This window comes from Prunus dulcis, chromosome 6 (assembly GCF_902201215.1).
Source record: "Prunus dulcis chromosome 6, ALMONDv2, whole genome shotgun sequence".
In the NCBI taxonomy this organism is placed as follows: Eukaryota; Viridiplantae; Streptophyta; class Magnoliopsida; order Rosales; family Rosaceae; genus Prunus; species Prunus dulcis.
In genome coordinates, this window is record NC_047655.1 from 3,260,178 (window position 1) to 3,273,963 (window position 13,786).

At 35.0% G+C, this 13,786-nt stretch overlaps 3 protein-coding genes across 5 annotated transcripts; 1 reads left to right on the forward strand and 2 right to left on the reverse strand.

Moving 5' to 3' along the window:
• Window positions 1–1,471: 1,471 nt before the first annotated feature.
• LOC117633141 (peroxidase 4-like) lies at window positions 1,472–4,842 on the reverse strand. Its single transcript, XM_034366832.1, has 4 exons — window positions 4,461–4,842; window positions 2,584–2,775; window positions 2,253–2,421; window positions 1,472–2,094 (listed from the first exon to the last, which is right to left on the reverse strand). Exons 1-4 carry the CDS (start codon window positions 4,680–4,682, stop codon window positions 1,700–1,702), a joined length of 978 nt encoding a protein of 325 aa, XP_034222723.1. The 5' UTR covers window positions 4,683–4,842; the 3' UTR covers window positions 1,472–1,699.
• Window positions 4,843–9,231: 4,389 nt separating this feature from the next.
• LOC117633143 (biogenesis of lysosome-related organelles complex 1 subunit 1) lies at window positions 9,232–10,951 on the forward strand. 3 transcript variants are annotated; one of them, XM_034366835.1, is made up of 4 exons: window positions 9,232–9,456; window positions 9,596–9,801; window positions 9,908–10,033; window positions 10,774–10,951. In XM_034366835.1, the coding sequence occupies exons 1-3, from the start codon at window positions 9,297–9,299 to the stop codon at window positions 9,995–9,997; spliced, it is 456 nt and encodes a 151-aa protein (XP_034222726.1). In that variant the 5' UTR covers window positions 9,232–9,296; the 3' UTR covers window positions 9,998–10,033; window positions 10,774–10,951. The 3 variants fall into 3 exon arrangements, with proteins under 3 accessions (XP_034222726.1, XP_034222727.1, XP_034222725.1); XM_034366836.1 differs by having other exon boundaries at window positions 9,908–10,009; XM_034366834.1 differs by lacking the exon at window positions 10,774–10,951 and having other exon boundaries at window positions 9,908–10,111.
• A 771-nt stretch (window positions 10,952–11,722) lies between these two features.
• On the reverse strand, window positions 11,723–13,004 carry LOC117633142 (peroxidase 4-like). Its single transcript, XM_034366833.1, has 3 exons — window positions 12,786–13,004; window positions 12,475–12,669; window positions 11,723–12,277 (listed from the first exon to the last, which is right to left on the reverse strand). Exons 1-3 carry the CDS (start codon window positions 13,002–13,004, stop codon window positions 11,723–11,725), a joined length of 969 nt encoding a protein of 322 aa, XP_034222724.1.
• Between the last annotated feature and the right edge of the window lie 782 nt (window positions 13,005–13,786).

Genomic DNA, 13,786 nt, shown 5'->3' on the forward strand with positions numbered 1-13,786 from the left:
TTTCCTTTGCGTGTGGAACTTAAACTGATATGGTGAAAGGCATAAAATAGGTTATATTATATATTACCAAAAAATTGGGTGAAGACACATCAGATAGATTGTCAAAAACTTAGTTACATTAAAGTTTGAATCCTCATTCTCGTTGATTAAATTACTTAAACTATCTCTTATATTTAAAAATAAAATAAAAGACTACCTTCTCCCCAAGAAGAGAGCATCTGTGTATATACGGTTATGTATATGCATGTTCAAGCTAATAAAATTATCACAGATTTAATAATAATACTAATAATAAATAATATAATCAGATTCACATTTTCTTCAACAGTGATTGAATAAATAATTGTTTTGACTGACATGTTGCACATTGACTCTTTCTAATTAGTTGGATGTGAACACCAATCCTGTGTGAGGCTTCCTAGATATTATAATTATAATTCAACATGATCAGTTTGGTGGTTCCACAAAGAAACATGTCAAATTGTCTATCAAACATTGCATTAATTGGGCTTTATTTGAAAATGAGAGGAGCTACTAATTGCTTGTAACAATTGAGAAAAACCATGTTGCACAAGTTTTAGAGCATTCACAATCACGTTCTCTATTTTTTAGTTAAATTTTAGCTAAAAATATATCAAAATTATTTTTGGAGTTCTTTATAAAATTTAAACTCCAATCATGCTCTCTAGTTTAGAGAATAATAAATGCTATAACTTTTTTTAATTGGTCAGTCTCTATTAAAAAATAACATAAAAATAATAAATATTAATTAAAGATTTGAAATACTCATTAAATAAAGTAGAATTAAATTATAAGGAGTCACTAGAAGTCCTTTCTCTCTCCTCAGAATTAGGAGCTCCTAGAGATCTCCATATTTTAGAGGTGGATAGGAAGCATAGTTGGAGATGTATTTTTCCAAATCCTCCCTAAAATTTGTTTAAGGAGGTGGTTTAGGAAGCCCATTGTAAATGCTCTTACTCAGTCCACATGCATTCACAATTTCGTCCTGAAAACATGGGGCAGCTGGAAACAATTTATGCTAACAAGCTTTCACATGGCCTAATATGAGGAGATTAAAATAAATTAAACCACTTTAGTAAACCTAGACTCCAAAACATTTAATCAGCTTATCTGCGAGACTCTACAATGAAGCTGTCATATATGGACTCCTCATTTGAACCTTCATATTAGTCTCATGATCATTTCATTAAACTTAAGTGAAGTTACGATTCAAATGAATCATGTGATTAATATGAAGATCCACATATGTGGTTATATGATAAAGGCTTATCTTATATTTGGTAATGGGTTGGAAAAATCAAGGCTGACCAAATCAGGCTGACCTGATTCTTTTATCAGGATTTGGACCTGACCCAGTCTATTGGGTTTTAACAAGTCAATAGAATTGAGTTCAAAACCAATGGGCCAAATTTACTTTGTTCGATTTGAAACAAAATAAAACAACATTCCATCAACAATTAATAGGTAAACAACTTTAGCTAATATGAATTTCTTGAAATAAAAAACATGCTTTTATTCGTTGGAAGAATAAAAAACACCAGCTAATTAAATTCTCACTCAACTCAACAAACAATAACCTTATATCACACACAAAATAATATTTCTCCCAACTTCTGGGTGAAACCTCCAATTCTGGTTTATTCTTGTGACAGAGAAAATACCTCCTTAGCTTAGCTAGCTAGTTAGGCCTCCTACAGTTCAATCTAATCTCACCGTTGGATCCAGTGAGTGGCTTATTATCTCCCATCTTGATCATTGCCTTGGCAAAGTCAGAATTGAAGGTATTGGCACTGCCGCTGTATGTTTTAACCAATGAATCTGTGGATCCACCATTGTTGTAGAGAATTTGGTCAGAGTGGAGGAGGCCCTTTTGGTTGATGAGGTTCTTGAAGTAAGCAGTGTCAAAAGTGTTGGGAGTTTGGACGTCCAAAGGTGCAAGGTTGTTGTCTCCTGAGCCAACGGTACTTGGGCATTTGCTTTGCCTGGCCTTGGCAAATGATGCATCAATGTTGGTCTCGTTGTATATGCGAGCTCTGAAAGATGTGCACCTTGCTTTCCCGATTGTGTGCGCTCCTGCCATCACGTAACATAACATGTCAGATTATCTAACAAAATTAACCTTTTTTGTATACAAACGTTTTAATTATTATATATAAATGAGAATCATAGATCATCGAATGTAAACAAATGAAATACTGACACATCAGTTAAGGGGGTGCTGTGATTGTTACCAGATAGGGCTACCAAGTCCCTTTCATTGAGACCTACAGCTTGGAATCTAGTTTTGAGCTGGCTGAGGGTAGAAGTGGGAGGAGGGATGACTCCACTGTTGGCAGCAGCGAGGCTAGCTGTCTTGGAATCCCTTCTTCCAAGTTTAACATTCCAACTTGGTCCTCCAAGCTGCAACAAAATAAAAAGCAAAGTTTCTAAGTGTAATAGAATAAATTAATATCCCTAAAAAATATTGGATATTAACTGTTTTGTTTAATTTATCATAATTAGTATCATGTGTTTTTGTTATGATGTGTAAAATTAAGTGTAAAATTTGTATTTGTTACTCACAATCTTAACAGAGTCTCGAGCAGCAATGGCTAAAATATCAGCACATGAAACGACGCCGGGACATGTTTTTTCCACTTGGGACTTAATCTTATCCACAACCTCAAATCCCCTAACAGAGTTATTATTGGGACGTGCAGTCTTCTCTCCTGTGAAAGAAGAAGTGTCGTCGAGCAGTATAGACCCATCACAACCCTGGTTATGATCAATTAAACACCACAGGATTAGGTACGGGAAGGGAGATCGAACTCACGTACAAAGAAAAGGTAGACACACTACTTTAGTCAACTGGTCTAACCCACAACTAATAATAATTTTTAAGTTATTATTAAACACTAAGTTATATAATTGTTTAAACATGAAACTGTAAAGTCAACATGTATACGATGTTTACTAATTAAACAGCAACATAATTTGAATAAGGAGACACTGAGAAAATTAATTATTGGTATTAGGTATGTTCATGCCCCCATGATGTTGAAAATATTTTACTGCCGTAAAGGGCGCCTTTGGGATTTCATCATCGAAGACTAGGACTTTTGCCATATATGCATGTCTTCAACCTGCGTGCAGCATATTTGAATTTTCGTAGGGGAGAACATAGAAAAGTGAGGAGAACCATGTTTTTCTTTTTCATGCAAATACAAGTTCATTTGTTTTCATCATCCCCTATACATTATTGTAGATGTGACACAATGATTGAACTTTGACAACAACAGGGCAGACAGAATTTGTAATTAAAAACAATATCACATGTTTTTCTTCATTATTAAGAGGTAGTATGACGTGACAGCATATGAGATATGTGTTAAAGTTCATCATAATAAAAAATAAAAAATACAAATTAGGGCTGTTCATGTTTAAAGTAGAGATTATTTCTGCCGACAAGTCCTACGACTTGAAAACTGATTTCAATAAAATTTCAACAAAGTTAAAACTAAAACAAAAAGTAAATGCAATGCAATACAAAACAACACTATTTAAATTTAAAATTTAACTTTGCTAAGCTTGAAACTCTTAAAAGATATTCTATGAATAATATGTAGAAATATTTTTAATCAAACATACAATAAAAAATCAAACAAATTTTCATAATAGCATATCAATAATACCAAACCAAAATTTATAATTCACACATAACTAAACCCTAGAATACTCAATTTTAACAAAATCTCAAATCAAAGCCATGCAAGAATTCATCCCTAATCAAAGCCCTAATTAATTTCAACAAAATCCTAAAATTAAAATTCATCCTTAGTTCCTAAAATACTCAATTTTAAAGTAAAACTATAATTAAGGATACATAGCAGAGGAGAGAATGAGAATAATACTTCTTGTTGACAAAAGGAGAGGAGAATATATTATTGCCAAAAGGAGAGGAGAATATATTATTGCTAAATTGCCCACCCAAAATAATAGAAGATGTAGCCAATAGAGGAAGAATTTGACCCCAAAAAAAGAAAGGAGAAACTTGTTGCTATCGGGTAGCAAAGAGAGAGGGAGAAACTAGAAGTCTAATAGGCCGAAAGAGAAGGAGAGAAGATATGAGACCACTTGGATGGGCAACATATGTGTAGGGTTTATTTTAAATATTTTTTAATTTTTGGATGGGCTTATAACACATGTAGGTAATATTTTTATTAAAAAAAAAAAAAATTTGGGCTAGGCAGGCTACCCTGTGCATAGCACCGCCCATGAGCCGTACTTAATTAATATGCAACATAGATAAATTAAATGTGGGTTAAATTAGTTAGCCAAGACAGTGAGCCCGCCCTCTTGCACCCAGATTCGAGTCCCCCCTTCCTATAGATTGAATCAATGTAAAATAATTCAAACTGCCGCTTATATAAAATAAAAAAAAATGAATAAGAAATAATTACATTAACAAAGCAGTCATGAAAGTGAAGGCGAAGGAGGGAAGCTCCCATGCGCTTTTCTTTGTTCACAGCAGACTGCACAACAGATTTGACTGCATAAAAAACCTTAGGGCAACTCTTCGAATAGAAATTTGTAGAGAGCTGAGCAGAAGAGCTCCCTGTGAAACCCACAAGAAGGACAATCACCCATATGGAACACAGAGAAGAACTCCTACCAGAAGCCATTGGTAATTTCAAAAGCTGATTAAATTAACAAAGGGTTTAACAAGGGTTTAGGAGTGTGGTTTAGCTTTGGCAGCTTAAGAGAGCCCTTGGTGTATGCATGGAGATTAAAAGGGTTTATATTTATAGAGGAAGAAATGAGGGGAGGGGGAGTTTGGCGCTGGCAGGTTACCTAATCTGAAAGACTAAGACTAAGTATAAGCAGTGCATGGCATGGGATTTCTACGACTAGAACTTAATTAAATGCATTATTAATAATTATTAATTAGCCAACTGTAACGATTTACAATGACAGACCAAGTAAACACCAAAACACGTTTAGTGAAATGAACCAAAGGCAGACAGTCAATCGGGGAATGGATCAAAATCATACTTTTGGGGGCTCCACTAACTTTGTCTTTTAAACTTTTTTGGGATTTCGTGAAGATATCATGCAAAGAATTGAACAATTCCAACCACACAGAAAATAATTGGAGCGCTTGGTGTTCGTAAGCTGAGATCGAAGGTTAATTATGTTAAATTTATCGAGCCTAGGAGTGTGGGAAGACCCTAATTTTTCTTTTCAAATCATTATAAAATCTTGATTAGTTCTAAGTGAGGGTGATTTTCACGTTTAAAAAATAAATAGAGAGAGGGGTTGAACAAAGAGCTAGTAGACTGAGAAAGTAACTAGGATTCCTCATATTCATCTTAGGCCATCAATTATAATACAAAGAGATGTCAGTATGGATTCAAATATGAGACTTCTGACCAGCAAAATCAAGATTATTTTTTACTGGACTAGTACATTTAAATGTTTTGTCAACTGCTTATCTCTCTATATATTGAAATTGTAAAATAATAACACTTTTTATCTCACTCCACATTTTCAAGATTCCCTGTGGTTCTTTTTTGAACGATACAAACACTAGAGACTAGAAACGGCCAAAAAAGAGGAAGATATCAAAAGACAAGTACCAACTAAATTTGAATCATCTTCGACTAAAAAACGAAACTTGAATAATCAAAAGATAAGATTAAAGTAATTGCAAAGACCTGTCTAGCTTCATGTAATTTCCATCTTTTCTTCCTCAGAGAAACGTAGGTAAAGCCACAATAAATAAAGAAAAACAGTGCTCTTCTAGAAAAAATAGAAAAAACATTAAATATGCCATGAAAAAGTGACTGAAAAATGATCTGTGACTGCGTATTTTTGGCAGGTCATCTGTAGCTATCACATACAGATCGACAAGGGCTTTTAGACAAGAAATTTTAAGTTTTGAGTGTGACGATATGACATTTGTAGGCAAGCAACAGATAGGGTCAATTTAGTAATGATGTTGTTTTGATTATTGATGAATTTAGTTAAGGATGGATAATCATGTCTCAAACCTTTTTTTTTTCTTACATAGTACGTAGTGATTTGTAAAACCGTTAATAATTAGATGTGAGTTTTATACTTAGTGGACCCACATGCATGTGGTTAGAGCTTAGCTAGAAGATTCATGATGCGACTCGCATTTATTTCTATTTGACTTCCAATTTCTGTTCGAAAGCAAACTTAAGGGACTAAAATTCAAAGTTAGGCACCATGCAAATTATGAAAATCCTATAAAGGCAGTTTCATTATTGGGATTTCTTTCATTGCCATAAATGTAATGTAGAGTTGTTTGACCCCTTTTTATAGCCACGGAATTCGTCAAGTATAACATCATTTAGTATTTGTATATGTATTTTTAGAATTTATCAATTGAAAGTTTGTGATTGTCTATGTAACTTCCTATTAGTTGGGTTTAAAATTATATATTTATTTTCTAACTATCGTGTAATACTTGAGCTTAATTGATATTGTTGTTACAATCTGTATTGCAAGAACCTCTTTTCAGGACTATGTTCGTATTGTTGTAATCTGAATTTGTGCCATGCTTCTTCAATTGAATTTCTACTGTTTAAAAAAAGAAAAAAAGAAGAAGAAGAGATTCCAGATGCCCGTCTCTTCAGTGCTGGCAATGGCCACCACCGCCACCCACTACAAGTGTAGCTTTCTCAAATTAAAGAGATTAATTATCTGGGGCTGCTTTGGATCACGTTTCATGCAACAACAATTTTCCACGTGTCTGCAGAAAACAAGTATCAATTATTTATATTGTATAATATAGCTTGCATGCATCTTTTAATATATCTATTTTCCGTAGCACATTATTTATTTATTTTCTGACAAGAAAGTCTGAATACAACTTTTGCGGATGCCAATTGTTAGTGAATCGAAATAAATATAAAATTCAATTAGGGTGTAAATTGATTTGCTAACATTTGGAATATTATTTGAGAATTAATACTACAATATTCTTTATTTTTTTAACCTTTTTTTTTAAATATTAAATATTTTATAATATCTTGTTTCTGCACATCTATTTTAATACAATGATATATAAGTCCAATAATGCATTCTTATCCAGTAATTAATCAAACCTTAAACCTTAAAATTTTGATAAGTTAAACCATCTTAATCTCTATCTACTCGTTCAAAGTTTAATACAATGATATATAAGTCCAATAATGCATTCTTACCCAGTAATTAATCAAACCTTAAACCTTAAAATTTTGATAAGTTAAACCATCTTAATAACTATCTACTAGTTCAAAGTCGACCGACTTTCTACTATGTCTTTTTCAATTATTTATTTAAGAGGAATTCAAGTTGAATGAGTTAGTAGTTCAGATTTTGCCAAAGAGCAAGGCTTGGCTTCTTAAAATTAAGAAATAGCTTCTCCTTAAAACCACTTGTCGTATTCTAGCAAGATTGACAAAGTTTCAACAAAAGAGAAAAATGAAAACTAAAAAAAATTTACACGTCAAAATCACATTGGTTGTAATTTCATGAAAAGATTTGTTTGGAAGGTTAAATAGTGATAGGCTGCTGCTGATGTAAGTAGCAAAAAGGAAAGAGAATAGTTCTATCTCATTTGAAACGTGTGATGCAAAACATACAGTACGTTGAAAGTTTTTCAGAGATGGTTATTGCTAATTAGTTGCTATGATTGACTGTTTGTCATTTCCGCCATGAGAATCACTGACTATTTAGAACTGGCTGGGTGCACTGGATCGATATGACTCCTTTCCATGAGTTGGCATCCTTATCATTAAAAGTAAACGTGTATCAAACGTGTTTGAGATTTTACAAACAAACATAGCAGCAGATAGAAGGCTATCGAAGTTCTTTGCATCATTTTCTTTTTCGGGTCAATATAGACTAGAGCTTGTTTTCATGTTGTAGCTACCCAATGAATTAGTTACCAAGCATTATATTGATTATAAAAAGAAAAAATAAAAAGTAAAGCAAATATATATACTTAAAATTTTAATTACATTCCGCCGTGATTTACTACAAATCGAATTAACTTCATCAACTCATGAAGTTGAAAAGATTAATAATGAAGAGACAATTATCATCCGCTATAATCGTTGTATCAAAAATCAACTCTTACCATTTCAAGTTTCATTGCTGAGTTAGAGAAAATGAACAGTATATATGATAGGATAAGAATTTGAACACATAATTTGTTGAGTGAATTCAACATGTTTGAAATATTAGATCGGTGGGTAGGGCTAAACCCTAACTGATCGACCTACTAAAAAAGCATAAAATAGTGAGCTTGACTTTTATCTGCAGCCACCTTTCCTAATCATAGCAGACAAAGCCCTTTCATTTTCTTAAATTTAATGCTGCCCCCATATATATATATATATATATATATATATATATATATATAGTAAAAGGCAGAAAATAGTGAAATATTTAAAATACAAAAAAATACCCTTAGTTAATGCAAACATTAAGAATTGAAATTATTAATTAAACCAAGGTGGTTGGTGTGAGTGGTTCGGCACTCTCATTCCTTAAGAGAAGGTCATGGGTTCGACCCCTGCTCTCGTATGGAGTCACCAACCCTGCTCTCGTATGGAGTCACCACTTTGGCCAACACTTTACCCCTTATGGGCCGACCCGGTGTGAGCGGGGATTAGTCTGGGTTGTGGTTAAGGCTTAAGGGTGCCACCCATAGTTGGGGCCCATCCAGGACCACCTCGTGGTTCAGACCAAAAATAAAAAATAAAAAAATAAAAGAGGATAATATGGTAAATTCACACTTTTTTATATTTAAAAAAATTAAAATTAAAGAAAAATCAGATAATAGATCCTATTTTTATGAAACACAACTACTTATTATCTTTTTTAATTCCTAAAATAATTTTATTTTTATTTAAAAAAAAAACCTCTCTTAGGCGCGAAAACGCTTGCGAAGAGGCTAGTACCTTAATTAAACACAAGTCAAAGATAACTTCTTCTTTGTTGACCTTTGACTAATAACAAACAACAAGGCTGGTGCAAGTTGGGCCTCAACGCAACCCAAACAAATGGGCCTCAATAAATACTTTCTATTTTCTTTGCCCATGATAATGTTGGGTGGCCTAAACCCTACAAAAAATTTCAAGGTTCTTTTTACAAAAGCGCTTCTAACAAAATCGGTTTTTTAGCAAAAGTACTTTATGCAACTAGCCCTTAACAAACAAACTGGGGGTTAAAGTCTATTCAATACGACTTACCGTTTGGTTTCGAACACCTTAAACGACTGAAGCATGTACTCGCAATCGTCCCTTCCACTCGCCCATGGCGGCGTGGCCTCGTCGTCCTCCTTCTCCTTCTCGTCGGAGCCAGAGCCAGGAGGTGTAGAAGAATCTCTGCTCCAACTGGTCCAGGACCACCACCAAACCTCCCTCAGACTCCGCGAAGTCACCGGTGAGTTGACTCAGTTCCCCCCAAATCGAATTTTGAATTCGACCTAGGGTTTGAAAAAATGAAGCTCGATTGTTGAAATTGGATTAGTGAGAAATTAATTGAGTGATTAAGAGTAATGAGAGGCGATTGGTTGTATCAGAGAAGGCGAAGAAGGACGCGATCAAGAAGGCGGCGCGCGCGGCGGAGCTGATGGTGGACGCAGTGAACGGCGGCGTTCAAGAGTCGTTTGTGAACGAGAAGCGAATTGAGTATGAAATTAGGGCTTTGACCGCCACCATCACTCGCTTCACCAAACAGACCGATCAATGGCTCTCTGTCACTCATTCTATGAACTCCGCCATTAAGGTTGATAGAATTTCAATTATGCATTTTCGGTGATTTTCAGTTTTTCTTTTGTAAATTTAATTAATGTTGGTTTTTAAAGATGGGGTTTTTCTTCTTTGTGCGGCAGGAATTTGGAGATTTTGAGAACTGGATGAAGATCATGGAGTTTGATTGTAAGAATATCACTGCAGCTATTCACAACATTCACCAAGCATGATCAAGCAGCAAGGTGTTTGTCTTTACCAATTTCCATGTAATTTCTGATTATCTTCTCTATAATTTGTAAAGCATCTCAATTATAGAATAATAAACCTTGGTTCTTTTTGCCCCATATGGTATTTCACTTTTCACAATGTGCAAATCTGCGTGAAAGTAGCTGAATTTAGTAGGATTTATGAGGGAAATTATAACAAGGCCGCCAACACGGCTGTTATAATGTATCAACGACTGATAGTCACGGCTGTTATAATGTATCAACGACTGATAGTCAGGTAGCTGCTGGGTGAACTGTCCCTCGCATCCCTCTTTATGAATGAGAGGGAGGCCAGTATATATCTACCTTGTTTTATTTTGGTCACAATTGACGTTGTAATGGCCTTTCCAAAATTTAACTAGAAATTAAATGACAATTGTATTTTGAAGAGGTCACAGGAAGAGATGAAGGAGGAAAATGTCAAATGCAAAACGCAGCAACTTGTATCAGAAAACAGAAAACTCAGGTTGGCTTTTGGCCGACTCTTGAGTTGAGTGTCAACATCTTAGGGATTAGGGTTAGGGTGGATTAACCAATAGCACAAGTTGCTTACATCAGCTAATTCTGAAAAGGGTTTAATTAGATGGGATTTGTATTCTAATCTAGTACTAATCCTCTGTTTCACCATTGACTTCCCAGTAAGACTCGGTCTAAACGGTGATTGTTAACCTGGATTTCATTAAAAATTAATCTTAAGAATAGAGTCGGCCACCTAACCATTTACTTGTTTTCTGCTTCAGTGCTGCAACTTGGTATGGTCGTGGAGAGAACTATCATTTTTTTTGCAGATTGTGTGCTGGAGGAAAGACTTTGGGTTCTGCATTTTCTTCTTCATTTATCTTATTTCCCCCCAAACACCAAAGTCTTTGTAAGCAGCTGTGTTTTGTTAATGTAAAAACAGAAAACTGTAATCAAATAGAGATAAAAACAAACACCAATGTGGGTTTAAGCAGCTGTGTTTGAAAAATTAAAGAGATGACACGGATTAGGGTGGTAAGCAAAGCTGCTTTAGCATTTTGAAAAGAAAAATTAAAGTCAATTACAGTTGGCTTATATATATAATATACTCTGCTAATTAATTAATTTGGGGTTCGGCAAAATTTTGAAAGGAACTTGCCATATGTCAAATAAAAATACGTGTTACATCAGACAATGCGAATTTGACAATATCAAACAAGTACCAGGTACCACCTCAACAAAGATATCAAACATATGGGGAAAAATAACTTGGACGACAAGAAGTATGCCATGCCATGTCTTGCAATATAATGTCAAAGAAAATCTTTATTATTAAATAAGATAGTTCATTTTTGGGTACATAACAACATAATAGATTACACTTAGCCATGATCATGAACATCAAATCATGTCAATGGACTTCAGAAACTTTAATTGTTACAGAATAGGCCAACAAATGTATATCAAGTCAACACCGTCTCTCATGCGCAGTTTCTTTCTACGCATTGAAAGACAAAAAATACAAACTAGAGAGAAACATATAGGTGCAAACCACACCATGCACCTCGCACACCAACCAAAAAGTGAGGAAAGAAAACTGGAGAATTCGTACCCTAAACCTCCTCCAAATCAAGCTCCGGCACATGTTGGACAATCACTTAATCCTAAAAGCTTAAACTTTTAGGAAATGGTCACAATATATATCAAGCATATAGAATCGAAAATTCGATTCTAATTGATTTTCCGGCAGTTGAGTCTTACTTCTCCATTATTCCCAGTGAGAGGCTTGATGTTGCCCATCTTGATCATAGAATTTGCAAAGTCTTTTGCAAAAGATTCCGAGTTCCTGCTGTATTTCAGCACCAGCTTATCACTATCCGTACCATTATTTTTATAGAGCTCTTGATCAGAATGGAGGAGACCCTTTTGTTGTAACAAAGCCTTAAAGTAGACGTTATCGAATCGCCTTGTAGTTGAATCTAGTGGCCTTGTGTTGTTATCTCCTCCAGTTGTTGGACAATTGTATTTTGCAGAGGCTGCAAACTTGGGGTCTATGTTGGTATCATTGTAAATCCTGGAACGGAAGGTGGTACACCGAGCAAGTCCAATGGTGTGGGCAGCTGAGAGTACAACCAAGTCTTTAAGGTTAAGTCCATGAGCTTGGAAGTTAGAAAGAAGCTGTGAGAAGCTGAAGACTGGGGGTGGAAGATTTCTGTTTGCATCATTCACGCTTGCAGTTCTTGCATCCCTTCTTCCTAATTGTACTTTGTAATCAGGTCCTCCCAACTAAAACACAAACACAAAATTTCATTTTTAAAAACATTTCATTCCATGTCGAAAGAAAACGAGTACTGTTAGGATCACCAAATTTGTCCGCCAAATGAATATTAGGGTTTAGTATGAAACTGGAACGTATACTGGGACAATATTTGGTGAACACATTTGATGAACCTAGCAATATTAGCAAACATGTATATACTCACAATGGATACAGAATCACGAGCTGCAACAGCTAATATATCTGCACATGAGACCACACTCTTGTAGCAAGCTTTGTCGACAGCTTTTTTGATATCATCGATCACGTTGAATCCCCGGATCGAATTCAGATTTGGGAAGGCAGTCTTCTCACCGGTGAAGTTGGCAGTGTCATCAAGCAGAACCGATCCATCGCAACCCTGTATCAATTCAAGCATGAACATATATCAGGAAAAAAAATTAGAACTGATAATTTACGTGAACAACTATTTCAAGTGCACTATATGCATGCACAATCAATATAAGCTTTAATTACATTAACAAAGCAGTCATGGAAATGAAGGCGAAGTAGAGAGGCTCCGATGCGTGGCTCATGGCTGATGGCCCGTTTGACGACTTTTCTGATAGCTGGCAGTGCCTGAGGGCACACTTTGTTGTAGAAACCAGAACTTAGTTTTGCAGATGTTGGCATCATACTAGTGGCAGCTACCACTACAAAACAGATGATCACGAGGAAAGATCGAAGAGCAGCCATGGCAGAAGGTTTTGATCTTGTCGAATTGGTGAATAGTGATGATGAAGATCAAGGACTTTGAGTGCTTATATATATAGAAAATTTGCGTTGCCCACTTGTTATTTCCCATTCTAATAGAAAGCTTGTTAAATTGGATGTATAGACCAATTCTAATGAGTAATTTTTGGTGCCTAGTATGATTTGACCATTGCATGGACCTGTTCCACTTAATTTGGAGCGTTAAATCCTCTTCTCTGTCTCTTCGTCGGAGCCAAGAGATGTAGAAGCTAAGACAAACATACCACACCTCTTTTAATACTGAACTAATTAGTGAATAATTAAGAGTGATTAACAAATATTTGACCAAAATAGAGTAGTCAGCACTTGCTGATTTGAAGCATAATTGTTGTGCAATCACAATAATCAAGGATTAAATGGAGGGATAACGGTGGCTGAAGGATGTTGGTGTGGAGGTAAACATGGCTTGATAGAGAGTACACCAAGCTGATGATCAGAAGATTAAGGGCAATTAATTTAATTAGAGGACGTGATTAAGTAGAATGATTAATGGCTTTCTATCACTTATTTTATGAACAGTTGGTAGTGCCATTAGGGTTTCATGTCACTTTTCTTTTTAATTATGTATTTTTGAAGTAGTTTTTCATTTCCTTGCAAGTTATAAATGTTGGTTTTTAAGGGTGTGTTTTTGTATGGCAGGAAATTGGAGGCATTGAGAACTGGATGAAGATCATCCAGTTGTGGAATAATAATCCTTTAAAAAATAAATAAATAAATAAAGTCGC

Coding starts and splice junctions, on each gene's coding strand:
- LOC117633141 (XM_034366832.1), bottom strand. CDS start 4,682: ATGGCTTCTGGTAGGAGTTCTTCTCTGTGTTCCATATGGGTGATTGTC. Junction 2,422..2,583: donor CTCGAGACTCTGTTAAGATT/GTGAGTAACAAA, acceptor ATTTTGTTGCAG/CTTGGAGGACCAAGTTGGAA. Junction 2,095..2,252: donor GGACTTGGTAGCCCTATCTG/GTAACAATCACA, acceptor ACGTGATGGCAG/GAGCGCACACAATCGGGAAA.
- LOC117633143 (XM_034366835.1), top strand. CDS start 9,297: ATGTACTCGCAATCGTCCCTTCCACTCGCCCATGGCGGCGTGGCCTCG. Junction 9,457..9,595: donor CAGACTCCGCGAAGTCACCG/GTGAGTTGACTC, acceptor TGGTTGTATCAG/AGAAGGCGAAGAAGGACGCG. Junction 9,802..9,907: donor CTATGAACTCCGCCATTAAG/GTTGATAGAATT, acceptor TTTGTGCGGCAG/GAATTTGGAGATTTTGAGAA.
- LOC117633142 (XM_034366833.1), bottom strand. CDS start 13,004: ATGGCTGCTCTTCGATCTTTCCTCGTGATCATCTGTTTTGTAGTGGTA. Junction 12,670..12,785: donor TCCATGACTGCTTTGTTAAT/GTAATTAAAGCT, acceptor GAATTGATACAG/GGTTGCGATGGATCGGTTCT. Junction 12,278..12,474: donor CTCGTGATTCTGTATCCATT/GTGAGTATATAC, acceptor TTTGTGTTTTAG/TTGGGAGGACCTGATTACAA.